The 27,637-nt window shown below is 56.9% G+C and overlaps 1 protein-coding gene across 2 annotated transcripts; it reads right to left on the reverse strand.

Moving 5' to 3' along the window:
• Positions 1-1,343: 1,343 nt before the first annotated feature.
• Positions 1,344-12,196, reverse strand: SKOR1 (SKI family transcriptional corepressor 1). 2 transcript variants are annotated; one of them, XM_053888924.1, is made up of 9 exons: positions 12,111-12,196; positions 7,587-9,789; positions 6,378-6,468; positions 5,346-5,453; positions 4,753-4,824; positions 3,308-3,382; positions 2,994-3,068; positions 2,415-2,480; positions 1,344-1,894 (listed from the first exon to the last, which is right to left on the reverse strand). In XM_053888924.1, exons 2-9 carry the CDS (start codon positions 9,777-9,779, stop codon positions 1,800-1,802), a joined length of 2,775 nt encoding a protein of 924 aa, XP_053744899.1. In that variant the 5' UTR covers positions 9,780-9,789; positions 12,111-12,196; the 3' UTR covers positions 1,344-1,799. The 2 variants fall into 2 exon arrangements, with proteins under 2 accessions (XP_053744899.1, XP_053744900.1); XM_053888925.1 differs by lacking the exon at positions 12,111-12,196 and adding an exon at positions 10,012-10,168.
• Positions 12,197-27,637: the final 15,441 nt, after the last annotated feature.

Raw genomic sequence — 27,637 nt, forward strand, 5'->3', positions numbered from 1 at the left:
CAGCTTCCCTCCCAGAGCTCTTCCGCGCGCGCCGGGGTGAGAGGCCTGAATATTATTTTACGTGGGCCAAAACGGAGGCCTAGAAGGATGAAGGGAGCGACACAGAGCCCTTAGTCCTCAGCCGAGGTGGTGAAACTGGAAGCCAGGGCTGAATGAGCCCCAGGACGGTGCGCTTTCCCTCTCCAGGCACACTCTTCTCCCCCTCAAAAAAAGTGCGCTGCAGTTTCCATCCTTTATCTGTAGCCTAACCAGCAGGTGCGCTGTGGAAACTGAGGCCCACGGGAGGCGTGCGGCAAGGTGAGGGCTCATCAACAGCGGCCAGGAAGCAACCCACCGCGGTCACACGCACCCTGACACCGCCCCATCCCCCAGTCGAGACCACCTGACTCCAGCGCAGGCGGGCGTCGCCTGGCTCCTTGGGCTCCTCCACGTCCGCGCACCCTCTCGGGCCCAAATGGACAGAACATTAAAAACTGCCAGGGCTCCCTCCGTTAGGGTAGCGGAGGGGCAGGCAGGAGGATATCTGTGTGCTTCCAGGCTCGCCCAGTCGAAGTCTATCCTAGGTACCTCGCTCCCCGCCCCGCCCCGCCTCGCCCCAGAGCTCCAGGGCCAGGCCTGCGGTGTCCGGGCCTCCTGGCAATTCTGAATGAACCTGGGCTTCCGGGCAGGATGCCGGGCAAACTCCCAGGAAGTGTCCGGTCTCTGACCGCGCTGGAAAGGACTTCCTCGTTGGGGCAGGTGTGGAAGTGGGCGCGAGTAAACCCTCGGCCCTTGAGGGAGCTCCAGGGAAGAGTCTGAGACCCTGGCACCCAGGAGCCTCCTGTAGTCCTCTCACCCCTGGTCGAAAGGCTCCAGGGAGGGTCCCAAACGTGGGGAGAGGGTGGCCTGCGGGGCAACCTGGGTGTATCTGAAGGACTGGTAGAGAGGTCGGGGAGCTCGCTGCTGCCTACCTGAGCCGTGCGATTCTCAGCCCCCGCACTCCACGACTCGCGCCGCCGGCAGTCTTCAAGCCCCACCTGTTGCCCACCCCTCAGCCCGCCTCCGCCCACCCTCCCCACCCCGTACTCCCACCTCCACAACCCCAGGAAGTGACAGATTTCTTTTTTTTTTTTATTAAAAACAAAACAAAAGTCACGGATACAGGGTGGTCTCCCCAAACAGGCTCAAGGTGGTCTCCATCTCGTGAGTCAGTTGTCGCCCTTTTTAAAGTGCTGTTACATCAAGAGGTTACAAGAAAAAATAGACAAAACAAAACCCAAAGGGGAATGCAAAACGGGACTGGAAGCAGGTCCAGGAGAAGGAAGCAAAGTAACTTACAGCATAAATAAAACCGAACCCAATACTGAACCAAGAGAGACTCACAGTACATTTATATCCATTGCACATAGCCACTTTGTCATTAGGAACAAGTTTCAGAAGTGGACGGGACGGGGGTGGGGGGGGGGGGAGCGCGGGGCCAGCGCCAGCGAAGTTGCTACATTGTGTACACAACTGGGGGTCCGAGGCTGTATGGGGTGGGGGGAGGCCCCCTTACCCCTTTCTTACCCCCTTCGGTCCATTTAACCCCATGAGGTCCGATGCCCTGGAGTTCAACCGTGGGGCGAGGTGGTATTTACACTTGGAAACGGAGAAGGGGCCCTGGGCCGAGGCGCCCGGGAGGAGGGCGGGCGGGCGGGAGGCTGTATTTACATCGGTCGTGTCCGAATGGCTTGTTCCTCGCTCTCGGCCGCCGCGGCCGCGGGTATTTACAAGAAGAGAGCAGCATGGCTTGAGGGCGCGTGGGCGCGGCCGGGCCGGCCCTAGGGCAACAGCGGGGGCTTGAAGGAGCAGTTGCCAGTGCAATGGCGGGGCGTCAGCATCTTGCAGGAGAAGTGGTGCAGGGCGTCGTGGGCTTCTGGAGAGACAGTCAGGCGGGCAAAGCTGGGCACCTCTCCTGCCTAGCCTCGCTGGCGAGGCCTACCCTCTTAGTCCACTCGCCTCCTCCCCTGCCTGCCCACATCTCACCCACCCCCTCCCGCTCAGGGGTTATCAAGTGAGCGGATCAGAAAAAGGTAGGAGGCTAGGAGTGAGAACCTGCGGTGGTTTAGAACCACTGCTCGTGTTCAATAGCCCCATTATACAGAAGAGGAAACTGAGGCACAGAAAGAGGGAAGTCAATCTGCCCACGGCCAGATTTGGATCCCTCGGCAGATTTCCCAATGCCCAGGGCTCAAGGGGCTCTTTCTCCCTATTCTATCGTTCTAGAATTATTTCCGCATTAAAAAAAAAAAAATCCCATTTCCCTCCTTTCAGGTAGACCTGGCCTTCCCCTCTCACTAGCCCCGCCATTTACTTTTTCATTCATTCACTCACTCATTCATTCACTGGCACAGCCAGAGCCTGGCAACCCTATCTTTGTTCCCCGGCTTCCGCACCTTTTAATTTCTGCTGGATAGCATAGCGCGCCTTCCGCTCTTGATCGAGTTCGTTACACAGAGTGTCTGGAAGACATGGGGAGGGGCCAGTGAAGAAATGAGACCACCCTCCAGCCGGCCGGGGTCACAGCCTGGGCCTCACCCTCTCCCCAGTGCTCAGCCCCCTCGAAAAAACAAATCCGGGGGACCGAGGGAGGGAGCATCAGTGCTCCAAACTGCAGCCTGGCGGAGGGAGGAAATGGCCTGGGATGGCGCTTAAAGGCAGACGGATCTAACCAAAATTAAAGCAAACTTAGGCATTACTTCCCAGGTAATTTTACGCCTCGATTTTTAATTTAGAAACCATGGAAATTGCCGCGATAAGAAGTTCAATCACTCCATGTAATGATGCCTGCAAGCCGTTTGCTGGGCTCGCTTGCCATTCTGAGGCTAATCAGAGTATACAAAGGATATTAAATAAAAAAAATAATTGTTAAATTACCTTCAATTTAAATCCAAATGACTGAGCCAACATTGCGGCTCCTGCCAGACGAGAGGCAGTTACGGCCCGTGCGCGCGCTCACCTGACTCCCGTCTTACCTCTGACAATTTGCAGCTGTTGTACCATTTCTTCTCGATAAGCCAATTCCCTCTTCATTTGATCCTGAAAATTATCTGTGCAAATTGATTAAGTGAGAGCTGTTAGGCACAGCCCCCTCCCTCGGCCCCATTTCCCCACTCCCCTCCCCCACCCCCACCCCTTCGGTCTGCGGCCTAGCGGGAAACCCTGGAAAAGGAGGGTTCCGCGGCTCAGGCAGGGCGCGCAGCCGCAGCTGCCAGTCCTGGGGTCCGGGGGCGTGCGGGAAGAAAGCTCTCGCGCTGAGGTGGGGTGAGGTGGGCCAGGAAGGGGGTACCTTTGAGACTCTGAAATTCTCGCTCCAGCTTCTTGCGGAGCTCCATTTGCTCCAGGAGCAGTTTTTGCAATTCGTCTGCGAAGGGCCCAGAGTGTGAGGTAAAGGAGGGTGTGCGGGACTCAGGCCCCCCTCCCCAAGGTCCTGCAGGTCCCGCCCTGGCCAAGAGCCCTGAGATGGGAGTGGCGGAGTGGTGGGGCCCGGAGGCAGAGGCCCTCCACACTGTTTTCCCATTTGCTTCCAAAGAATCTGGACGAGGAAAAAGGGCCAGGAGCTAGGTTGCCCAGGAGAATTAAATTCAGGTTTTGGGCTTCTAGGCTCTGGCTCCAGGCACTAACCAGCATGGCATCTGCTTTAAGTTGTTCCAAACTCCCAAACCTTAGAAGCTGGCCCAGGACTTGATTTACCCCTCCAAATGACACACCCCATTCCTCCCTTCAACCATACAGAGCTGGGTGAATCTTGTCAAGGACTTGGTCCCCTGCCCTGGAAAAATACATATTTTCACAACAGTTTGTTCACAATTTCAGGGGGTCTCAGGACCCCAAATCCATACTAAGGGCCCTCATATAAAGCACCAATGATTTGAAAGTAATTGCATAGCCTGTTAAATGTGTAACCAGGAAGAGTGGAAGACCACCACTGCTTTCCCCCCCTTCCTACATCAGTTTCCAAGGCCATCCCTGGACCGTTTGAGGGCAGGGTGGTGGATAGCGGGTGGATGTGGAAGGCACCGTTAGTGCCCTCAGGACTAGCTACAGAGGAATGGCAGGGGCTGCCCTGACCAAGGAGCTATTGGTATCCAAGTCCTCCCTGTGGGGGAGGCTCTCTGAGAAATCCCACCCCTAGCAGGTGCTGAGGAAACACAGAAGTGGGAGGTAGAGGAGCAAAGTGGGGTTAGAGGCTCCCATCCTCTGTGCCTCAAGCCACATGCTCCCCCATTGCAGATGAAGCAGCTACCCCAGGATCCCATTCCAAAAACATGCTCCATCCCCACCCCATTTAGGGTGTATTGAGGTGGGGCCAGAACGCCTTAATTCCAGGAAAAAATTAACCTCTCACACTCCTAAAATAAATGCCTCTTTGCAATCTTGCTTTTCAGAAAAAGTCCTGTGTTCCAGTGAGGTTGGGAGACCCACATTGCCCTATCTGATTGTCATATGCATCAAGTTCTGAGAATTATTACTCATTTCTCTTTTTTGCTGGGTTCTTCAGACAGGCTAGCCTCAGGAACCCAAACTTCTAATGAACCTCTAGGGGTTTGGTTCACTCTCCTCACCCCACCCCCTCCCCATACCTCTGTGCCAGGATAATGTGTCCAGAGGATTATCCTTTGCACTCAATGAAAACAGATTCCCCAAGAGCCCTGTCTTCCCATGCACTCCCTTACAAGTAGGGTTCATCTCCCCGAAGCACAGCGTACCCCCATTTCACAGATTTAACCTCACCTCTGGCCAGGTTCTCGATATCTTTCTCCACTAGCTGAGTTCCTGTGACATCCAAGGTGAGCCCATCTTCACCTGGGATACAAGGGCAGGTAAGAGGGGTTCTCTCCTGGGAGAGGCCTTGGGAGGGGAAGGATGAGCTTTCCCAGAACCGAGCTAAGTCAGGGAGCTACTACAGACCTTCTACCTTTAGAAGAGTCAGTTACAGGCATCCAGTATTACCTACCTTCCAAGCTATCATTTTAGAGGGTGACCCACTGAAGGAGAGTGCACCCAGGGAAGGTAGGCTATCTTAGGGCAGGAAGTATATACCCTTTGACCTGCTTCACGTGGGTGACGGTGTCTCTCATTTCCTTTTAGTACACCCCCGTCCCTTCCCCCAGAAGAGCCCCAAACCCACTAAGGAGGAAAGCCCTGGCCTGCACCTCGCGGGCGCGCTGTTTAAATATGTATCTGCCAGCCGCACAAGGGGACCAGCAGCCGCTTACGTTTGATCGAAAGCCTTCCTCAAAAGCCAAGCCCAAACCTGTGTAAACCTGGGAGACCTGGGCCCCGGCTTCCGGGTGGGGTTGGTGCGTGAGGGTCCTAGGGCTCACCTCGGTCTGTATTTGCGGGACTTGGCTGGGAGATACTCCTTTGGTCTGGATAGGATTTCCTCGTTTCCAAATCGTCGGCGGTCGAGTGATTGTCTTCCTTATCTGGTTCTTAAAGGCAATAAACCGAGTTTCAAGGAGAAGCAAAGAAACCGTGACCCCGATACGGCCAGAGCTGCTACGGTCGGGGCGCCCGAGCCCTAATTAAAAGCGTTGTGGCCGCCGCTGCTTCCCGGCTGTGCGCCTGGGCTTGCACCCTCAGGCTTTGGGCCGGGCACCCCCTCCCCCGCGCGCGGTCTGCCCATCCCGCGCTCCACGCCCCCTCCCCAGCCCCTCGGAAAAGAACAAGACGAGCAGCCGAGCCCACCAGGGACGAGCGACCTACATCGCGCGCAGATACTGGGGCACCGCGAGCGCGCGTGGCCGCCGGGTCTGCCCGCGCCGCCCCCGCCGAGAACGCGGCCCAGGCTGCGAGCCGCGCGGGGTGGCGGCGGGGGAGACATCCTTTCGGGTTCGGCCTGCCCGGATTTCCGAGGCCCTCAGCCCCTCCTCTTCGAGCCACAGGGGCCCGGCGCACTTGCAGGTCTCCCCCCGGGTTGGGTCGCAGCCACCGCGGGCTCTTCGCAGGTATCCAAGCGCGCAGCCAAGCTCCCGCACCCTCCGCCCTAACCTGGCTTGACCACAGAGGACCTCGAGGCCCCAAAAACTTGGCGAATAAATGAGAGGACTGGAAAGAGGTGCCAGGCGTGGTTTTAAAAAGGATTTTATGAGGTGCATGTGAGCGTGTGTTGTGTGGTGGACAGGGAGGTTTGTTGTTAAGTGACCAAACGATGGAAGTTGTTAGTTCTCGCTTAGCTTCCTTTCCCTTTCTTTCTTTTTCTTTCCCTCTCCCTGTTTTTCTCGCTTCCTCTGCCTCTCTTTCTCCTCTCGTCTTCCCTCGCAGTAGCACCCCCCCACACACAGCCCTGTCCCTCCGCCCGCGGTCCCCGCGTCGCATTGGCCAGCGACCTCGGCAGGGGGGCTGAGGGGCGTTACCGTGGGCCTCGGGGGTGCAGAGGTAGGAGGCCGCGGGCCCCAGCGCCGCCGCCGCGCTCTTCACGTGCTCGTCCCGCTCTGGCGCGTACACCTGCGGCGGCCGAAAATGACAGGCGGTTAGGGGTGTGCTTGTAGCGGCTCAGGGTCCCCCAGCCCCGGCCGCGGCCGAGGGGGAGCCCTGAGAGGGAGGCGGAGGTCAGCTAGCCCGTGGGCCCCGAGGGCCCTGGGCGGCTGTGACGCACGCGGCGCAGCCTGGCGCCCTCGGAGGCCACAGCAACGTTGTAGTTTCAGGGTAATTATTAGCGCCCTCGAGAAAATTATCAGAAAGACAAAGCGGCTCTCAAGACAAGAGCTGTCCAAAGCCACCCCCCCAACACCCTTTGCCCACCTCCTTTTCGGCATCTTCCCACCAGCCCACGCCCAGTCCCCGCATAAATGACGCTTTTTGCATCCAGCTAATGATTCGTGTTTTAATAGACCCAATGGAAATAAATGTACAGGTGTGTGCACCCACTTTCAAAAGGCCAACGACTTCGGCTTAGTTGCACAGCTCCAACCCGCACCCGTGGTTCAGACAACCTGAGAGCCCCTCTCCCGCCCTGCACGCCATCTCGACAGCTGCTACCAAATGAACCCTGCGGTTCCCCAGGCCGGAGTTCAAAGGGACTCAGAAAACTACAAGTTGAGGTAGAGGAAGATTCCGGAACCCCGTACTGCTGGGGCCCGGCTTGAGGGAGAGGCGGTTCTCTCCTCTCCTCACCAGCCCCTTCGTCCCCGGGACTCTGATCTCCATCTGGGCGAGTGTGCCACGGCCCGGCCTCGCAAGCGCTTTTCTCTGGCTTTGGGTCCCTTTTTCTGCTCCCGGTTCTTTCCCCAGATCCCTTTTATTTCTGTGTTACTGAGGTCCCGGCCTGTCTCTGCACGACCCCCCCCCCCGCCCCCGCTCCCAATCAACAAAAACACTGCACACTCGTTTCTCAGGCCTGTTCCCCCCACCTCCGGATTTTCTGAAACCCTCACTCACGGGGGCGAGGGGGTCCCAACAAGTTCCACAGCGCTGGGCCTACTCAGAGCGGCTGGGGCCTACCGCTGGCATGCCCGCTCAGAACATAATCCCCGTCCCTAACTTGTCCAGTGCCTGCCCCACATCCCGAAGGTGCCGAGGGGTAAGCGGGGAGGCGCCACCAGCAAGGCGGGCGCGGGGCTCACCTTGGCCGGCGCGGGGCCCCCCAGCGGCCCGCAAGGCTCTCGCAGCTCATAGCCGCCGCTCGGCGGGCTCCTCTCAGGTCTCCGCACCACGTCGTCGGCAGCCAGGTCCCCAAATGTTGACCTGCTGGCTGCGGGCAGCCCCGGGCGGCGCCGGGAGCGGGGGCTGCCGCCATCGGGGGAGTCTGTGGGACCGTCGGCGCCCGAGGAGGTGGTAGACGGGGGCCCTACAGGCTGGTCCGCGTCCTGGCCGCCTGCCGTGCTGGGCGCACTGGGTGCTCCGGGATCCGCCTCGTCCAGAGCGCCCTCGTCCTCGGGGAAGCGGTTGGACTCCACGTCCACCTCGGGCTCGTCAGCGGTGTCCACGTCGGGCGAGGCGGAGTGGTAGCTGGAGCTGCCCTCGCTCAGAAAGTCTGGGCTCACGTAACCGCCGCCGGACCCTGCGCCCGGCCCTGGCCCACGAGCCGGCCCGGCGCCATACGCGTCGCGGGCGCTACCGTAGAGCTTGGCGATGCTCTCGGCGTCTTTGACCACCGGTCGGAAGGCCGACACGTAGGAGCCTTTGCGTGCAGGCGGAGGAGGCGGGGGCAGTGGGGCCAGGGGCGGCGGCAACGCCTCGTCCGCGCCGTCCTCGTCCAGCGGCCCGCGGGACAGCGCGCTCGGGCAGCGCTCCTCTGAGCCCAGGCCGCCCTCCTTAGCCGGCTCGGCACCGTCCAGGGACTCGGGGCCGCCGCCGCCGGCAGCCGCCGCCGCCGCCGCGGCCGCCGCCGCTACAGCGGCCGCCACCGCCTTGGCTTGGCTCTGCGCGGCTGGATAGGGTGGTACCGGGAGGCTGCCTGCCGCCGGCCAGAACATGGGAAACGTCGGGTACACGGTGGCTGCGGCGGCCGCTGCAGCCACGGCCGCTGCGTCCTTGGCTGCCCCAGAGGGCTGGTGACCCCAGAACATGGCGCCGCCACCCGGGCCAGGGCCTGCCCCCGGGGGCAAATGGCCGGATCCTGGCCCGCCCGCGCCTCCGCCAGTGCCCGCGCCTGCGCCGCTCCCGGTGCCTGGACCGCCCTTGGGCTCGCCCGCACCTAGCACCGGGTCGTCCTTTTTGGGGCAGAGGCCGAAGGCCGTGGGGAAGCCATAGGGGTGAGGGAAAAGCGGCGGGGGCAGTTTCTGCAAGAGGCCAAAGCCCTTGCTGGGCACTGGGATCACTGGGTAGCTGCGAACCCCGGCGCCGCCACCAGGCCCTCCAGGGCCCGCCGGGCCGCCGGCTCCCGCCGCTAGACCAAGTCCCCGCTGCGGATGGGGAGGAGGCGGCCCAGGAGGTCCGGTAGCCTCGTCTTCGCCGCAGCGCAGGCTTTTGTGGGGCGGCGGGCCTGGGGCCATCTCTGCGCCACACCCGGGGCCGCCCCCGCCGCCAGCACCGCCCTTCCCCTGCCCACCCGACCCGCCATTAGCACCGCCGCCGCCGCCTCCTTGCAGCGAGAAAGTCCGCTTGCGCGTGCCGCCATTGAACATGGCCTTGACGTCCTCCCAAGCGTGGCTCAGTTCATCTGTGGCCGACTTGTCACTGAGTTTGAGGTGACGGCGCCACGAGTTGAAGTTAGCGGCGTCGGGCTGCGTATACTTGGCGTCGGGTGTGCGGTGCGAGTGGAAGATGAACTTGTTAGGCGAGAAATACATGCTGCAGTAGCCGCACTTGATGCACTTGGCACGCGAGCTGTTGTAACGCGCAGGGATGAAGCTGCCACGCGAGCCCCAAGCGCACTCGTGCACCACATCGAAGGCGAAGTTCTCGGGCAGCTTGGGTGGCTTGTGCTCGCCCAGGAACGACTTGCACAGGCGTTCGGCCTCGCGCTTCGTGATCATACCGCAGCGGCGCGAGGAGATCGGCATGGCCCCGGCCCGACGCAGAATCTCCAGTTGCACGGGCGTGCACTGCACGCACGTGATGCCCAGGGCCACACGGCGGTTGTGGATCTCATTGTAGCTGTAGTTCTTGAGGAGGGTGTTGGAGATCTGTGCCAGGCACAGGCGTTCCTGGCCGTCGATGACCAGAGACACGATAGGCACCCCGTACAGCGACGTCTCGCCCACCTGGTTGGGTTTGAGAGCGCTGGAGCCTGAGTAGGGTTGCAGCTCCTGCTTCGAGGTGGGTGAGGAGTTGCCCTCGCGCCCCGGCCCCAGCTGAGTGGTGAGAGCCTCCATGCCGCCGCTCCTATGAAACAGAGAAAGTAGAGAGCAGTTGAGCCATTTTCAGCGCCACCGTGGCTCGGGCCCGCCCAGCTGGGCGCGCCGAGTTGGGCGCGCGGAGAAACTTGGCCACAGGGAGTCCAAGCTCATTCTCCCCCTGGACGGGAGCCTTTTGTTATTCAGACGCGCGCTGGCGCCACAACAAAAGCCCCTGGGGTTTGGGGGGAGAAGAAGGGGTAATTGAGACCTCAGGATTGCCCCGGCAGCTCGGAACCCAATTTTGTTTTCGGATTGTGCAGGAAGTGGGGCCCAGAGACGGAGAGTGACTTGCCCAAGGCCACACAGCAAAGCCATTGCCTAACCCAGGGTTCGTAACGTCCAGATCCTTGAGCCTTTGGCTACCCTTGATGCCTGCCCTACCCGCCCGGGTCCTGAAGCCCGGACTTCGGGGACAGGCTGCCCCTCTGCTCAGTCGCGCATGCACGCGGGCGGGCGGGGAAGACGCAGGGAGGGGTACGGACCGGGGGAGGGGCGGTCACTGCCCATCTCCAGACAGCAGGGGGCGGGGGGGGGGTGGGCAAGGAGAAGGAGGAGGGTCTCGAGGCCGTGGCGGGGGCGGGGGGTGGGGAGGGAGAAGAGGCTGAGGCGACCGCTGTTCGCGGTGCTGAACCCGACTCTCAAAAGCATGCTGTGCGCGCCCAGCCCCAGGGCTGCCCCCACCGCACCCAGTTCCGTGCGGAGCAGGCTCCCTGGGATAACAGCACTGGTTTCCACAAACCCGAGCTTTCTCTCACGCCCGGAGCCTCGCCTTCGTTGAGCAGAAAGGTTCCGGTTGGATATACACACCGTTTTCTTTCCAGCCATCAGTGGGACCAGGGTCACGCAGTTCCTATCCACATTTTCTGCATTTTTAGCTGCGTTCCAGACCAAAGCTGGTTTCCATCCGGGTCAGCGCGTGGGGACAGAGAGGTTCTCAGGGAAGTTTCTCAGGAGCCACTTCGCTTCTAACCGCCCACTCCCTAAGTTTTCCTCCTTCAGATTTGCCTTTTCTGCTCAGGCCAAACGCAGTCTCTTCTGGCTCTGGGCTTCCTCGGGGCGGGGGGGGGGGGGGGGGGGGGCGTCTCCTCTCTGAGTATACTTCAAGCCGGGCTGTCCCGGTTCATATGGATTGAATGGGAATCCTTGCTGGTGTCCGAAGCCACAAAGCTTCAGGTCAAAAGTTGCTGCCGGTCCCGCGCTTTGATCTCTGGCCCAGGAAGGGAGGCAGAGCCTCCCCCGTGGACCTCAGCAGCGAGAGGACCCACGGACTGATGCTTGGGGCCCTCTATGTCGCCTGGTCCAGCCACGTGTCCTCAGACACCGAAGTCTCCCATCCGGCCCATGGCTGCAGGCACTCCTGAGGCCCAGGCAGCCCACCCCCGAGGGCTCCTCCCCTAAACTCGTCAGGAAAGGCAAATCCATTTTCAGAGGGGCAGCTCCAGCCAGACTGGGGATCCGAGTTCAAAAGCCTTCATGGAAGACACTGGGATCTTCTGTCTGTTTCTCTCCCTCTGTTTGTTTAGGTGTCCCTCATCTGTCGATCTTATCTGTCCCTGAGCTGTCTGTCTCTCCCAGCTCGCTCCTCTTTCTCCCATCTGTCTTCATACCTTCTTCAATATCAAGCTATTTATCTGCTATCTGTCTGTTTCATCCTTATCTCCGCGTATCGAATTGAAACAAGTTGACCCTCCTTTCGCGTTGAAGTGCCTTGTAACATCTTAGGAGGTAAAAACACTGTCCTAACTCCCCGACTGAGGGGTCCGCAAGGCAAGCCCCGTAACCCCCTGAACAGCTCTCAGGCGGGCTGGGAGGTGACTAGGGCTCCGCGGCTCTGGGAAATGACGATGTCTTCTCGGTTTCCCGAAATCGGCAAGTGTGTCCTGCCCGCATGCAGTGAACGGAGCGCCTCAGAGCAGAGCGCGTCCTCCCCAAGCTGAGGGTCTGGGGGCCCCGCGAGGTTTTCCCGAGTGGAGGGGGCTCTGGGCCCCAGAACCAGAGGAAGGGGGAGTCTTAGGAAAGGAACTGAATTTCGAGGGCCAGAGCGGAAAGCCCGGGCAATGAGCTGTACGCAGCGACAAGGAGCAGCCGCCAGGGCTGCTTGAGGAGCCCTCTCCGGCTCCTGGGGCTTGAAGGGGTGAGCTTGGAGAGGGCGACGAGGCGGGAGGCGGACAGCAGTGGGAGTGAGGCGATGGAGTCTTTAGGTATAATAATAAAAACAACATCCACAAGAACCCAAATACGAACTAAACGAAAAAAGCTGTAGGGGTAGGGCGCGGGGGCGGCGGGCGACCGGACGCTGGTACTCACCGTGCGGCGGCGGCTGGAGCCGGGCGAGCGGTGAGAGGAGGTGCGCGGCGGGCGGAGCGGCGGGCGGGAGTCCGGGATCCGCCGGGCTCTCCGGGTGACGGCGCGGCCCCTCCCCGCGCGCGCGCACAGCCGCGCTCCCGGGCTCCTCGCGCTCACACCCGCGGCCCCGCTGGCCCCTCCCGCGCGGCGCCCGCTCTCAGCAGGCGCGGGACGCCAGGGCCCCGGGCGCGAAGATGTGTGCCCTGCGCCGCTGCCCCCGAGGCCCCGGACGGGCCCGGAGCGGAGGCCGAAGCCTGGAGCGCATGGCGCGGCGACGGGCACGGCGCGGTCACAGCCTGAGGAGCGAGGCCGGCGCGGGGCGGGCGCGCCTGACAGCTGCGAGCCGGGGCGCCACACCCACCGCCCGCGCAGTCTCTCGCGCCCTCCCGGGGTCCTCTAGCCCGCGGGCCACGCGCCGCGCCCGCCGCCTCCTGCAGCTCCCGGGCCTGCGCGCCCCAGGTAAGCGGCCGCACACCTGCGCCCTGCGCCCGGCACCTGCGGCCCACGCTCGCCAAAGGGGACAGGATGGAGGAAGGGCCCGCAAAGTTTGCCTCCAAGGATGAAGTGGGAAGGGCCCAGCACTCCTCGCCTAGGGACCAGGAGCTCTCTGGGCCAAGGCCGGATGATGGGGCTAAAGAAGGCTCTGGAGGAAGGGGCGCGGGGAAGGGCATCACTTTTGGGCCAAAGCAGTGGAGCCCGATATTGGCCCTGGGGAGCCAGTTGGGTAACCAGCAGCCAGTTGGGGAAGAGATAAGGGTGTAGGCTATGGAGGGGGCAGAGGGGGAAACCAACTTCCCCACCGCCTCTGACTTGGTTGGAAGGCGTCAGGACAGCCCCAGCCTGGGGAGGAACGACTCCTTCAATGAGCAGTGGACTAGGGAATTGGATTTGCCCCCTCCCCGCTCCTGCCTTGATTGCCTCCACCAAAAGCGACCTGCCCAGGGCAGGAACTAAGTCATAGCTTGGAGTTACCTGGGGTAAACTATTTTCTAGGTGGCTGCTAGAATACTCTCTAGCTCTGCTGCTAACTCAGTTTCCCGGTGGCAGGGGTTTAGCTCCCTGACGCTACAGATGCCCCTTGGCATCTTCTTTCTTTCCAAAGCTCCATTTATCTCCACCCCTCTCTCCCTCTGCCTGTCGGTTTCTGTCTTCACTATTCTTTCCCCCCACTACCTCTTTGGGTCACCGTATTCTCCCTTTCAATCTCTGTCTCTACTTCATTTGAGTTACCAGTCTCACCCCTTCCCTGTTTGTTCATACCCGGGCGCCCCCTCACCCCCCCCCCCCCCACCATGGCATTAACTGTCCTTAATGGACACGTTAATTAAACTGTAATTAATCATACTGTCCAGCCTAAGTTTGAACAATTACCCTAATCAAACAGAAGTTAATAATGGCAGCGATGGCCCGGGGCGCGGCGGGCCGCCCGGGCAGGGGGCGCAGCGGCCACTGCGGCTACCGACGTTGGCAGCAGCGGCTAACGCAGCCCGTCCTTGGAACCCAAACGGCGCCATAAATCTTCCGCGGCCAGCGGCGCGGGGTCGCCCTCTCCCCCGCCCACTCGTTTTCCTTTTCGCTCTGGGTTACGGGCCCTCTCCCCTTCCTGCAGTCCGCCTCCTCCGGGGTGCGTCACTCCTTCTCCACTTCTCGAGCTTTTTTCTTCTCCCCGGTCTCGCAGGGACCCTAGGAGAGTCCTCTGGGGGTGCGAGCGGATTGTCCAGGCCTCGCCCTTGGAGAGAGGGGTCGGCTAGGCCCAGCCTGATTCGTTTGTCACCTCTTCCGCTTGGCTAACATGTTCTCTGAAGCCTCAAAAACTGCCCCCAAGTTTGAGGGTTCTGTCTCCTTCGCGGGGTCCCTTGCTCTTTCACCTCCCTCAGTTGCCATCTTTCTCTCTCTTGGATCTCCTTGCCTTTCTCTCTTTCCTCTCAGAGCGGCTCAGCCCTTTTCTCTGCCTCTGGCCCCTCTGTTAGTGCGTCTTTCTCAGGCTTCTCCTCTGTCCTGCTCTAACCCTCCTCCCCCCCACCCCGCCCCCCATGACACTTCCCTCCGAGGAAAAAAGGAACCTATTTTCCGTCCCAGTCTGAGAGCCACCCCCGGCCTCCACCTGCTCATCCCCCCTCCCTCCGCCCGGCCTCCCCCACCCCATAATTACAATCCCGTTCGGTAATTATTCTTAGGCTCCTAATGATTTTTTAAAAGGCATCTTAGAATTCGGTGTGTAGTGACAACGATCGCTGAGCCAGGACGCCCCGGGGTGGTGGTGGGGGGTGGAAGTGGAAAGAGGAGGGGCAAGGCTTCCTGTCCTGCCTCTATTGTATTGGGAGGGCCAACAATGCCTCTAGGGCTGGTCTCTAGGGCGTTTCCAGCAGCCTGGCCCCAGGGCCCGCCGGGGACTTCTCAGACAAAAGTTGTTTCCCCAGGTTATGGCACTAAGGGCGTGCAGGGTCGCCCCTGCATCTCTGTTCAGCACCAAACCGCGGACAGCTCCCTGCACCTGAGACCAGCTTCGTGGACCCACGCAACGCTCCATCCAGGGTCTGAGCTGGAGAAAGACTGGAGGCGCGTGGAGAGAGGCTGGGGAGGCGACATCGCTCGCTTGAGGGGTAGTGGTCTCCGGGGAGCGGGTCTCGGGGATCGGGCCTGGCTCTGCTCAGGACCAGCGTCTAGTTGGTTAGTATGACCGCGAACCGCATTTTACAGTTTGCAGAGCCAGTTCTCACAGAGCCAGTTCTACAAGGGAGTAGGTAGGGATTACTTATTCCCATTTTACAGGCAGAAACTGAGGGCTAGGCAGTGAAAGCCAACCCACCCAGGTTCCTCGGTCAACGAGGGACGCAGGCTGATCTCCCAGACGCCAAAGGTGCCTTGCACGCTGCTGGGAGAACCTCGCTTAGTGAGGGGAAAATAAGTGCAGGGCCGCGCAGGTCACCGGGAGCTTTTATTATCATTGCAACACTTCGTGCGGAAGAAACAGGCCTAGCAATGCCAGGTCACTTGCTCAGGGTCAGGCAGCCAGTGCAGGGCAGCGCTGGGACTTGAACTCAGGCTCAGACGCGAGAGCAGGGGACCCGTCTTCCTCAGAGTGGGCTCTGGATCCCGCCGCCCAGTGCAGAGCCTGGGGATCCCGCAGCACTCTGTGCCCTTGGTCTTTCTGACCCCCATTAGCGCGGATTCTCTCTTTTCTCCACTGCCGGGTGGCAAGAAGGTCAGAGAGCCGGAGTCAGGATCACGTGCTCCCCCCACCCCCTGCCCGGTCCGCTCTGCCTCCGCGTCCCAGGCGTCGCGTCCACCCGGCCCGGCGCCCATTCCGGCTCCGGCATGGGCTGGGGCTAGGCGGCCGCGCCTTCTCCGCAAGCACATATCTTTTACCAGTTGAATTAACGGCAGTTTTCGTCAGTTAATTAGGTTTAATTTACATAATTAGTACAGTATAAAGAGGATTGGGGATAATCATGGGGTACGTAGCGCTTACTGTGTAAACACGTATTCTGAATTAAAAATCAGATGTAATTAAGGCGCGCAGGCCCTGTTTAGGCAGGGTTTTAATTGTAATGAATTTCTAATTAACACTCAATGATTGCCAAATGCAAAGGGCTGTAAAATTTTCTTGTAGTTTTGCTAATTTATTGTTTACTTAATATCTGGATATTAATCCGACGGCCAGATAGACCCGAACCCCGTGCGGCGGCCTCGGCCAGAGCGAGTGAAGGTGGCTGGGCGGGGCCTGCTGGGCCGCAGCCTGAGAGCAGAGGTGTGGTCGAGGGGGAGGCAGGGGCCACCGAGCCGGCGCGAAGGGGCTCAGAGCTCCCGGCCCAGCTCCCTCTGGGTGCAGCCAGGAAGCCTGAGGCTCTGGCAGCGCCAGGACTTGCCTGAGGTTGCGCACTCTCCCCCTCGCTCAGACAGAGGCCAGACCGGCATTCCCTACAGGGCGGAAGACTCCTAGCTCAGAAGGCGCAAGGAAGTTGAGGCCCAGATCCAGTTCTACTCACAGCTTGAGTGAGGTGGACCTTGACTTGGCCTCAATATCTGCCTACATCTGTAGGAAGGGCACACTGACCAGCATCTTTCGAGATTGGCCGATTTAGGAGGCTCAAGAGCCCTTCAGGTGAACATCTTTTTTCTGGAGTCCTAGGGAGTTAGTTGGGAGTGGGGGCTGAGGGCCACTGCTTGAATGTAGTATCCCAGAGCCAGGCGGCCTTGGGAAAGGTTTAAAGGTCATGGGGCCTGGTTCTGCTCATCCTGGGGGTTGCTCTGCACTTGGGGAAGCAAGTTAGGCTGGGAGGGCCTAAATGGGGAGCCCAGGACCAGATTTCTTTGCCCCAACCAGACATAGAAGCCCTCAAGGCCTGAGCAGAGGTATATGGAAAGAGGGTGGGTGAGTAGCTCAGCTGACCCCAGGACTCCCTCTCTCCCAAGATCTCTAGTTTGGGTCCCTGCTCATATCCCAGATGTCCTCCCCTGCAAGGGCTTCCCTCTGATCAGCCCTAACTTAGCTACAAGTCTCTTTCCAAGGTCCTTAGCACAGGAGAGACTCTGTGGGCATGTAGACATTTCCCACCAACCCAAACAAACACACCAAGAACATTCAACGGCACCTAGAGACTTCTGACCCACAAAGTAGGCTGCGTTCACTTGTGTTTCCAGTGTCTGCCCTTCAGAAGCCTCTGAGCCGTCTCCTGAACACTACATAGGGTCTCCTCTAAACCTGCCTGCTTGCCTGGGCCTCATCCCTCTGTCTCGTAGTGTTTTATTTTCACCCTTAGATTGCTCACTGGTTACTATATCCTGATTAGTTCTTTGTGAGTGTTTTCTGAAATCTCGTATGGGAACGTTTTGTTTGCTATTGTATTCCCAGGGCCTAAAACGGGGTCTAGCACATAGTAGGTGCTCAACATGTTTGTTGAATGATTGAACAGCATTTGAGCGTAAAGGCTGAGAGCCCCAGCCCAGGTCCCAGTTGAGTTGCTGGCCATAGTGATTGAATGGTATCCTTGGTGTCTAGAGGCCAAATGGTTCTTCAAGAGTAAAAGGTTCTGTGCTCCCTGGTGATTAGATCTAGGAGGTCCTGGGGTTCCTCAAGGTTCAGGCACAGCTACTCAGGTAGAGTCCCCCAAGGCTTGTTCTCTTAGAAGGTGGGGATACGTCCTGGCAGGTGGGAGGTGGGACAGCTGGCTGAACTCTCCCTGGTTGTAAGGGGCTTCCTTCCCTGGGCCTCTTTCACTCTGTATGGTGGGGGAGGGCTGGAAAGAGGACAGACTCTGGAGCCAGCAAGACCTGGGTTCAAATCCCAGTTCTGCTCTGAGTCTTTCAACCTGCATCTGTAGAGTATGTCATCTGGGTGTTACAGAGATGTCATAACGATTAAACAAGTGGCTGGGTGTGTGGCACGTAGCCAGGTCTGGGACTAGAGTGAAGTACCTAGGGTGCAAGATTTAAGAAGACATTCTCTTTCTGGGTCCTGGAAATCCTTTCCCTACTCCCAGCCCTGCACAAAGCACAGGGCACAGAGAGGGTGCCCAGCACACATGAGTCTTCCTCTCCCAGATAGCCTCAGATCACTTCCAGACAGCTGCCTGAATATTGGTGGAGTCCAGTGTGCTTCCTGGGACAGGTCAAGCTTTGTTGAGGTATAATTCGCATACCACATAGTTCACCTATTTAAAGCCTACGATTCCATGGTTTTTGTATACTCAAAGAATTGTGCAAACATCACTTTTAGAACATTTTTATCACCTCAAAGAACAACCTTGTACCAATTAGTTATCACTTTACAGCTCCCCACCTTCCCCAGCCCTAAGCTACTGCTACTTTCTGCCTCTATATATTTGCAATTATGGACATTTCATTTAAATGGAAACACATAATATGTGGTCTTTCGTGACCGACTTCTTTTGCTTAGCACAATGTTTTTAAGGTGCATCCATGCTGAGGCACAGATCAGTGCTTTATCCTTTTTCATTGCCAAATAATAGTCCATTGTATGGGAATCCCATATTTTGCTTATCTGTTCATCTATTGATGAACATTTGGGTTGTTTCCGCTTCTTGGCTGTATTGAATGAGCTTGGTATGAACATTCATGTGCAAGTTCTTGTGTGGTTGTATGTTTTAATTTCTCTTGGATATACATCTAGGTGTGGAATTCCTGGGTCATGTGATAACTCTAGGTTTAACTGTTTAAGAAACCATCAGACTTTTTCCAATGTACTGTACCATTTTACATTCCTACCCGCAATATATGAGGGTTCTGGTTTCTCCGCATCCTTGACAACACTTATTATTGTCTTTTTTATTACAGCTATCTTAGTAGGTGTGCCATAGTGTCTCAGTGTGGTTTTGACTTGTATTTCTCTCGTGACTAATGATACTGAGCATCTTTTCATGTGCTTATTAGACATTTACACATCTTTTTTGGAGAAATGTTTGTTCAGGTCCTTTCCCCACTTTTCCAATTGGGTTGTTTCTACTTTCATTATTGAATTGAAAGAGTTCTGTGTATATTCTAGGCACAAGGCTCTTGTCAGATACAAGTTTGGCAAATATCTTCTCTTCTATAATTTGTCTTTTAAGGGTGTCCTTTAAAAGCAGAAAAGTTTTTACTTTTGATGACATGATTTATTGGTTTTATTTTTTTGCCATTTTGGGCTTTTGGTGTCATATCTAAGAACTCTGCCAAGCCCAAAGTCATAAGATTTACACCCCCATTTTCTTCTAAGCTTTATTGTTTTAGCTCTTACGTTGAGGGCTATGATCGATTTAGAGGTAATTTTTGGGCACGATGTAAGGCAGGGATCTAAATTCATTCTTTTGCATGTGGAGATCCAGTTGCCCCAGCACCATCTGTCGAAAAGATGAGTCTCTCCCCATTAAATTGTCTCAGCAACCTACTGGCTTTTCGGGTCTGGCGAAATGGTTATCCTTTCCCCAGGAGAGATGGGGTCTTCCCAGAGAAGGGCTGCTCCCCCTCCCCCGGCCTCCTCCTTCTGCAGCTGTAAACGGGAGTTCTCCACAACCTCACAGGAATCAGGAACCAGTCTCCAGCTAAGAGTGTTGAGGCTTTTCCCCTTTCCCCGTTGATGGTTCACTTCTTCCATGTGGTTCCTGATGTGTGTGGCCTGTGCCTCTTTTACTACGTCGGCCTGGGCTGGAGTGACTATGGGGTGTTCTGTCTCTCTTACCGAGGAGTCCTCAGAGAACATAGCCTGCATCTGACAGGGAGGAAGCAGCCTTCACCTCAGGGCAGGTATGGATTTAAATCTTAGGGTTACTGCTTCCTGGTTGTGCGGCTTTGGGCAAACCACTTCACCTCTCTGTGCCCCCGCTTTCTCCACTGTGAAATGGCATGCTGGCATCATAGGGTTGTTGGGAGAACTAACTGAGATATGCCAAGGGCCCAGCACAGTGCCGGGCACACGGTGGCGGGGGGGGGGGGGGGACTCATTTCCTTAGTGGTAGCACTGGAAATGGGAAGGGGATCTTGCTCCCAACACCACCGCTGCCACCCCAGCCCTCGTCCTCTCTGTCCCTTTACCCTGCTTTATTTCTTCACAGCAGCTGTCCTCACCTGAAGTTATGGCATTCTTCTTTGTCTGTCTCCCCTGCTGGAACATGAGCTCCTCGCTCCCAGCCGTGTCTCCAGCCCGTGGCGCACAGGAGGTGCTGAGGAAGTATTTGATGAATAAACAGTGTCTCCAGTGCCTGCAGTGGGTCCTGCTGGGGGGTCAGAGAGGCCCTGGTGCCCAGATGGGTGAAGCCCCGTAAGGGCCCAGCCTCCAGGGCTCAAGGAGGGGAGTGGAGCTAGAGGTCTGAGGGAACCTGCCTCTTGAAGAATAAGAGGTGGTGGTGCTGGCTGCATGGCACCGGGAGAGAGTGTGGGGGTGCGGGCTGGTCAGTGGGGAGGGCTGTTAAGAATGGCAGCCTAGAACGTGCGCGTTGGAAACTGTGAAGGGATGTACCCACGGGAGGGTTCGTCCCAAAGGCATTTGGGCAGCCTGGGCTGGAAGACGACGAGGACACATCGTCTCAGTTTCCTAATGCTGCTCTAACAAATGACCACAGCGTTTTAAAAACAGCACGGGTTTATTATTTTACAATCCTGGAGGGCAGAAGTTGGAAGCGGGTTTCACGGGGCTACAAGCAAGGCATCAGCAGAGCTGCGTTCCTGCTGGAGGCTCTAGGGAGAATCCGTTTCCTTGCCTTTTCCAGCTTCTCGAGGCCATTTCTTTTCTTTCTTTTTTTTTTTTTAAATTTTTTTAATCTTTATTTTTGAGTGAAAGAGACAGAGTGTGAGCGGGGAAGGAACAGAGAGAGAGGGAGACGCAGAATCTGAAGCAGGCTCCAGGCTCCAAGCTGTCAGCACAGAGCCCGACGTGGGGCTCGAACTCACAAACCGTGAGATCATGACCTGAGCCGAAGTCGGATGCCCAACTAACTGAGCCACCCAGGTGCCCCTCTAGGCCACTTCTATCCCTCGGCTCCCGGTTCCTTCCTCCATCTTCAAAGCCAGTAGTAGCCTGGCATCTTCAAATCTGACTCCGCCTCTCCACTCCTTCCAGTCTCTTCTACTTTCAGCGACCCTTGTGATCACACTGGACTGACCTGGATAATCCAGGATAATGTGGGGCGCCTGGGTGGCTTGGTTGGTTAAGTGTCCGACTCTTGGTTTTGGCTCAGGTCATGATCTCACAGTTTCATGGGTTGGAGCCCCGCATCAGGCTCTGCGCTGGTAGCGTGGAGCCTGCTTGGGATTCTCCCTCCCTCTCTGTTCCTCCCCCACTTGCACTGTCTCTCAAACAAATAAACTTAAAAATAATCCAGGATAATCTTAAGATTATTTAAAGGTTAGTTGGTTGGCAACCTTAATTCCCCTTAGCCACGTAACATAATCTATTCATAGTTTCTGGGTATTGGGAAGTGAATTTCCTTGGGGGGGGGCTCTCATATTTTGCCTACTACAGAGGGAGGGAGGCAGGCAAAAAAGTGGGAAGCCACAGGGACTGGGGAGTGGGTGTGCGGGGCTGTATGTGTAAGTGGGGCAGGGGTGCCTGGGAGGAGGTAGCCAGCCCTTTTGTGCATGTCCTGGTCAGCATCAAAGATGACTTAATAAAGACAGCAACAACCCACGAGGTGGGTGTCGTTATCCCATTTGACCAATGAGGGAACTGAGGCTCAGAGAGGTTAGGTATCCTGCCCAGGGCCACACAAGTCAGTGGGAGAGCTAGGATGTGGGCCCAGGTCTGTGTGACTTCAAGCCCATGCCTTTCATTGCCACATTCCACCATCTCCCCCCTAGGACTGCCAAAAAAGGGCCCTGGAGGCCATGGGGTGGAGGAGAAGGGCGCCATTTGCATGTCAGAAGACTCACATTGAAGGCTGCCTCTCTCACTGCCTTCCTGACCAAGGTATTTAAAATATTTTTAGGGGCAAAAAAAAAAAAAATTTTTTTTTAGGGGCGCCTGGGGTGGCTCAGTCCTAAGCGTCTGACTTTGGCTCAGGTCACCATCTTGCAGTTCGTGGGTACAAGCCCCGCATCGGGCTCTGTGCTGACAGCTCAGAGCCTGGAGCCTGCTTCGGATTCTGTGTCTCCCTCTCTCTCTGCCCCTCCCCCACTTGCGCTCTGTCTCTCTCTCTCAAAAATAAATATTAAAAAATACAACTAAATATCTTTAAAACAAATTATGATTACAAAAATAAGGAATCTGAGGAGCACCTATACCCTGTCACTCTGCAGCATCTATTGGGATCTTGTTCCCAGGAGGCAGGAGGGCGAGGCCACGTCACTGAGTTGGCTGTAGCCCCGCCCTTCCCCCTCCATTTATTTAACTGCTATTATCCCTGAATCACCTGAATGCCCGGTGCTTCCCCCCCCCCCCCCCCTCGCTGCTCCTGCCTTCCTGGGCTCTCACTGGAATGAGGCTGATGGGTGGGGTAAGAAAACAGATAAGGATAGCACATCGAGGCCAGGCACTGATGGGGGCTCTGGGGCCACAGGGGGACAAGTCTGTCCACCCCCCTACCCCTCCCTCCTTGGAACTGCATTTCAGCCCAGCCTTGGAGGATAAGTAGGAGTTAGTTCAGAGACAAAGGGGTCATTGGGAAAGGTGTCGGGGCTAAGGGAACAGCGTGTACAATGGCTGGGAGGCAGAGAAGACTGGGCTCATTCGGGGAGCAGAGCATCACCTCCTGTGATGGAAGCATGGAGTGGGAGACAGAGGCGGGGTGATCATGCTCTGCCCTCGCAGGGGTGCTGAGAGGACCAGATGAGGCAAGGAGAGGCTGAAAGCAGTATGCCGTGCTCAGCTATGCTGTAACAAAGTGTTATTTCTTTTCTTTCTCAGAACTGACGTGATCTGGACCAGGGAACTCTGGGTACCCCGTACCCTCTTTTTCCATCCTGCTGCCCTCACTGCTTTTCCCAGCGTGCACCCCCACTGCTTTCCCTACTATGGTCCCTCACCCCCGCAAAAGTTGGGGGAGGATAAAGAGCACATCCTTGGGAAGAACCTTCGGCGCAGCCAGACTTCCCCCGACTGGATGCCTTTAACTAAGTCTGTGGGCAGGAGAGACTTTTTATCCCTTGCAAGTTAATGCAAACTGTTAGGGAGATAAATAAATGACAGGGCTGCCGATGGACTGTTGGGCTCAAAGGAGGGAAATTTGTCTCACTTTAGAAGAAGGACCTGGAGGGCTCAGCCCCATCGACTCGTTCATTGTGCTGTTATCTGCCAGAGAGGTGGTGACACCGCAGCAATTAAGACAAACTTTAGTCTATAAGTTCGCGCCTGCAATCTCTGGCTTCAAAACAAGACAAATGATACCGCCAAGGGAGGAAACAAAGTCTTTTTCAGACTCTGTCCAAAGTCACAGCAAATATTTGTAGTTGTTCAGCAGAAAATTTGACATTACGAGGCCTGGGCTCTGCCACCCCTACCCCTGCCCCACATTAAAAGGCATCTCGGTGGCTTGCTTCAACCCAGGCTGCCTCCAGGACTCCGCCTGGCCTCCCCCTGAGGGGCCTCGCCCAGCCAGCCCTGCCCCACCACACCCACCTGCTCCCCAGTTCATGAGCACCCCTGGCGGATCAGGGACACAATGTCTGCCGGCCCAGCCTCACCACTGAAGGCTGGCTGACTTCCTCCCGCTTCCCGTCTGCTCCTCCCGCTCCATGCTGGCAGCTCATGCCCACGGAGGACCCGGCTCGGGGACCAGGCCCTGCTTCTGACCACCTGGGCTCCCCTGCCAGCCCCTCCCCACATCCCCACACCTGCTGGCCTTGGCCACCCGCACCTCAGAGCCGAGGCCGGCCGCTTCCCACCTGCTCGTAGTGGAAACACCCTGACCCTCAGTATAGAAGTTAGGACATGGTCCAGGTACAGTCCTGGGAGTCCACCCGCCCCAGTGCAGTGTCAGGAGCCGCTGGCCGCCTGGGCTGTGGAGAGCTGTCAGCGCTGGCTCCCTCCTTGTCCTCTAGCTCCCACTGCTGCACAGCTTCCTCCCAGCTTGCCCGGCACTGCCCTCCCCCTCCTCCCTCCCCCGCCCCACGCCCACAGGACTCCTGTCCCCTGTTCTCTCTCCCATCCTCCCTCTGCACCCAGAACAGAGGCTCCCACCTTGATAGGGCCCAGACTTAGCTAAAGGACGAAGCTATAATGGGGAATCTGAGCAGTCGGTGGGACAGACCTCTTTGAGGTGGCATCGTGGCTCTCTCTGGGCTCCCCCAGCCAATGTGGAGGCAGCTGTCCATCCCCTTCTTTTATTATTTTATTCTATTAATTTTATTTTATTAAAAATTTTTTCATGTTTATTTTGAGAGAGAGAGAGAGGGAGAGAGAGAGAGAGAGAGAGAGAATGGGCAGAGAGAGACAGGGAGAGAGGGAATCCCAAGCAGGTTCCGTGCAATCAGCACAGACCCGATGTGGGGTTTGATCTAATGAACCGTGAGATCATGACCTGAGCGGAGATCAAGAGTCGAATGCTTAACCCGCTGAGCCACCACCCAGGTGTGTCTGCTCATCCCCTTCTGACCAACCTGTGTGATGGACAGGGTCCGGGAGAGCTGCCAGCCTGCCTACCCATCACTCCTGGGATGTCGCTTTGAGGTCATTCTCCGGCCTTCAGTCGAGGGTACACAGACCTGGAAGCATATGCCTTCCTGAAAAGGTGCGGGCATGTTCAGCTGGAACACAAGGCCCTAGGTCCTTGGCCTCCAGACAGGGCCCCTACAGCCATCCTTAGCCAGGTTATTCAGCCCATCTTGCGCTTGCCTGCCCATCCCCCACTGAGGTGGGTTCCTGGCTGGAGGCTCTGGGTCATACTGCTCTGGGCCACAAGGCATTGTCTAAGCACATCTGGGAAGCAAGGATCCCACGTTCCTCCCTCTGTCCCCATTGCTTTTTTGGAGGATCTCTAAAGTTCTGGGATTTTGTAACCTTTATTTCACAGTTGGGAAAACTGAAGGACAGAACCAGGAAGGGACAGTGGGCTGAGTGCCAAAGGGCCTCCTTACCTCCAAGCCAGGGCGGCAGCACCTGTTTCCCAGGGTGACCTGGGGACCCTGCAAAGATGCTTCTGTCCTAGAAACACTCCCCTTCAGGCTCCCCTGAGGGTCTGAGAGGACGGAGGCTGCATCTAATGGGGTTCTGGTCTCCAGGAGGCTCTGGTTAGAAGGCAGATGGACTTTACTGAGGGTTGGAGCAAGAGGCCAGAACAGGGCAGTGACAAGTCCTGGGGAGAGGGGGCTGCCCCAAGGGCCTGGGACCTGAATACCCCCTCCTTCCATTCTTCCAGCCTTCCCTCCCACACCTTGGAGCACCTTCCCCCTGCCAGCCCTGGCCAAGCCCCGGGGAGAGAGGAGTCAGACTCATCCCTGCCCTGGAGGGGCTCACAGTCTGTACCCAGAGAAGGCAATAAAGAAGCTTCCAAGAAAAGGTGCCATTTGAGAGGCCTGATGGGAGGCATGGGAGTTGGCCACATGGAGGAGGGTGGGGGAGATGGTTGGGGTGACATTCTGGGAAGAGGGGATCTGCAAAGATCCCCCTCCAGCCAGGGGGAACGTTGCAGGAAAACCCCCCCAGTAACTGCCCAGTTCCCCATCTTCCCAAGGCTTTGAACAGAAGGAAACTGAGACCTTGGGGGCTGCCCCAAGGCAAGGGATTTCATCATGGGGTCCAGGAGTGAGAAGGCTCCAGGGGGTCCAAACCTTGGTTGTGAACAAAACCTGTGTGTGTGCATGTGAGTGCACGCAATTCGGGGACAGAGTTTGTTACTTGCTTGGGATGCTCGTGGGGGTAACCCAGGCTCCAGAATATCAGGGCTGGGAGAAGCTCCAGGATTCAGTGAAATCAACACCTGCATCTACTGAGGAGGAAACGGACACTCAGATGGAGACGTACTCTGTCTGTTTAGCCAGAGCTTCAGTATGCCCTCCAGAGCAGTGTCTCCCAGCGCCATTGGGGGGCGCTCTGCCTGTGCGACCTGGGGGCTGGTCACAGAGCAGACCCCTGGGCCCCATTCCCCCAGGTACTCTGTGCACCAGTGTGTGTGTGTGTGTGTGTGTGTGCAGTCTCTGTGCTAGATGGAGGATGGAGCACATGTGTGCGTGGGAAGCTGACTTCCAGAGCTGTGGCTAAGGGTGGGGTTCTGAGTCCCAAACCATACTTTGCTACTTACTTGCTGGGAGACCTCAGGCCATGTCTCTTGGCCCCTCTGTACTTGTTTCCCCATCTGTAAAATGGGCAGATTAATGTTACCACCTACCTCACAGGACTGTCGTGAAGATGACCGTCTCAGTAAGCCCTCAGCATGGGGCTGGCATGGAAGGCCTGCTCATTTTCTCTACGTCCCCTGGCTTCCGATTTAGGCATGACAGGCTTGCTCGGTGCATCTTCTCAAAGCAAGGATGAGCGTTAAGCCTGGGTGGTGGCTGGTTCACATTCTGGGGTGGTTAGACCCCTCTGGGGAACCCCCGAGCTTTCCCCACTCCCTGAGCACCTCTTCCTTGGAAAGGACCTGGGGCCTGAATGCCCCTCCTTCCATTCCATACAGCCCTCCCTGCCCTGAGCACTGACTCAGGGAGCAGCAGCCTTGATGGCCTGGGCCTCATCCAATTCTGTGACCTTCCTAGCCCCAGGCAACAGCAGGTGCTCAGTAAGATGGGCGCTCAGTTTGAGGCTGAGGGGCAGCTGGAGGCCGTCACCACCTTGAAAAGCGTTACTAAAAGTACGACTCTGATCCTGCAGGAGAAAACAAAATGATGCCTCATGTAGGGTGGCTCCTTCACGGGCGACAGACTGAGCATGGGCTGGAAATCACAGGCCAGCCACTTCAGCCATTCGGCCAACAAACATTCACTGGGCACCTGCCAGCTGGGCTCTGTTCTTGGCACTGGGGATACCGTGTGAAGGGAACAGATCTGAATCTCCGCCCTTGTGGAGTGTACATAGGGGGCAGGAAGCGAGGAGATGGCAGATAAATTGTAAAAGCAGTGGTTTATCACACAGTCACAAATGCAGTGGAGGAAGGTGTGTAGGGAGAGGGAACAGGAGTCCCAAAGAGGTTTGGAGGGCTGCAATTATATATATATATATATATATATATATATATATATATATATATATATACACACACACACACACATATATATACACATGTATATACGTATATATATATATACGTATGTATATATACATGTATATATACGTATATATATATATACGTATATATACATACATATATATATGTATACGTATATATATATACGTATATATATATATATATATATATATATATATATATATATATATTTATTTATTTTGAGAGAGAGCACGCAGTAGGGAAGGGCAGAGAGAGAGGAAGACAGAGAATCCTAAGCAGGCTCCACACTGTCAGCGTGAAGCCTGATGCGGGGCTCAATCTCATGAACCGTAAGATGATGACCTGGGCCAAAACCAAGAGTTGGACGCTTAACGGACTGAGCCTCCCAAGCACCCTGGAGGGCAGCAATTTTCAATAGGGTGGTCAGGCAACTCACTGAGATGCCATGTGAACATAGCCCTGATGGGTGTAGAGGTGAGCCACGTGGATATGTGGGTGACAGTTGTTCTCACGCCACATACAAAGGCCTGTGTTCCCTGGCATACCAGTTGCCTGTACCTTATCAACAAAATAATTGTGTTCTGGCTCAATGCAGCATGAGCTGCGCTCCCACACGTGTGATACAAGGATTCTGGCTCCTTCCACGTGTGGCTCAGCCCCTCCCACCACAGCCATTTCCGACTGAGCAGGAGAGAGAAAGTGTAGTGCAGAAGGCACCTTGGCACCTACCTTAAACTTCTTGGCCCTGAAGCAACATACAGTCTGTTCTCTCATTCTATTGACAAGCGCTGGTCACGTGGCTCTCTTAAATGCAAGGGGTACTGGGTGACGTCCTCCTGGGCTGGGCAGGGACTTCCCAGCAACAGCCCTTCACTGTGGAGGGAGCGTGAACCTCCC

This window comes from Panthera pardus, unplaced genomic scaffold (genome assembly GCF_024362965.1).
Source record: "Panthera pardus isolate Hobbes unplaced genomic scaffold, ASM2436296v1 HiC_scaffold_24, whole genome shotgun sequence".
Taxonomy (NCBI): Eukaryota; Metazoa; Chordata; class Mammalia; order Carnivora; family Felidae; genus Panthera; species Panthera pardus.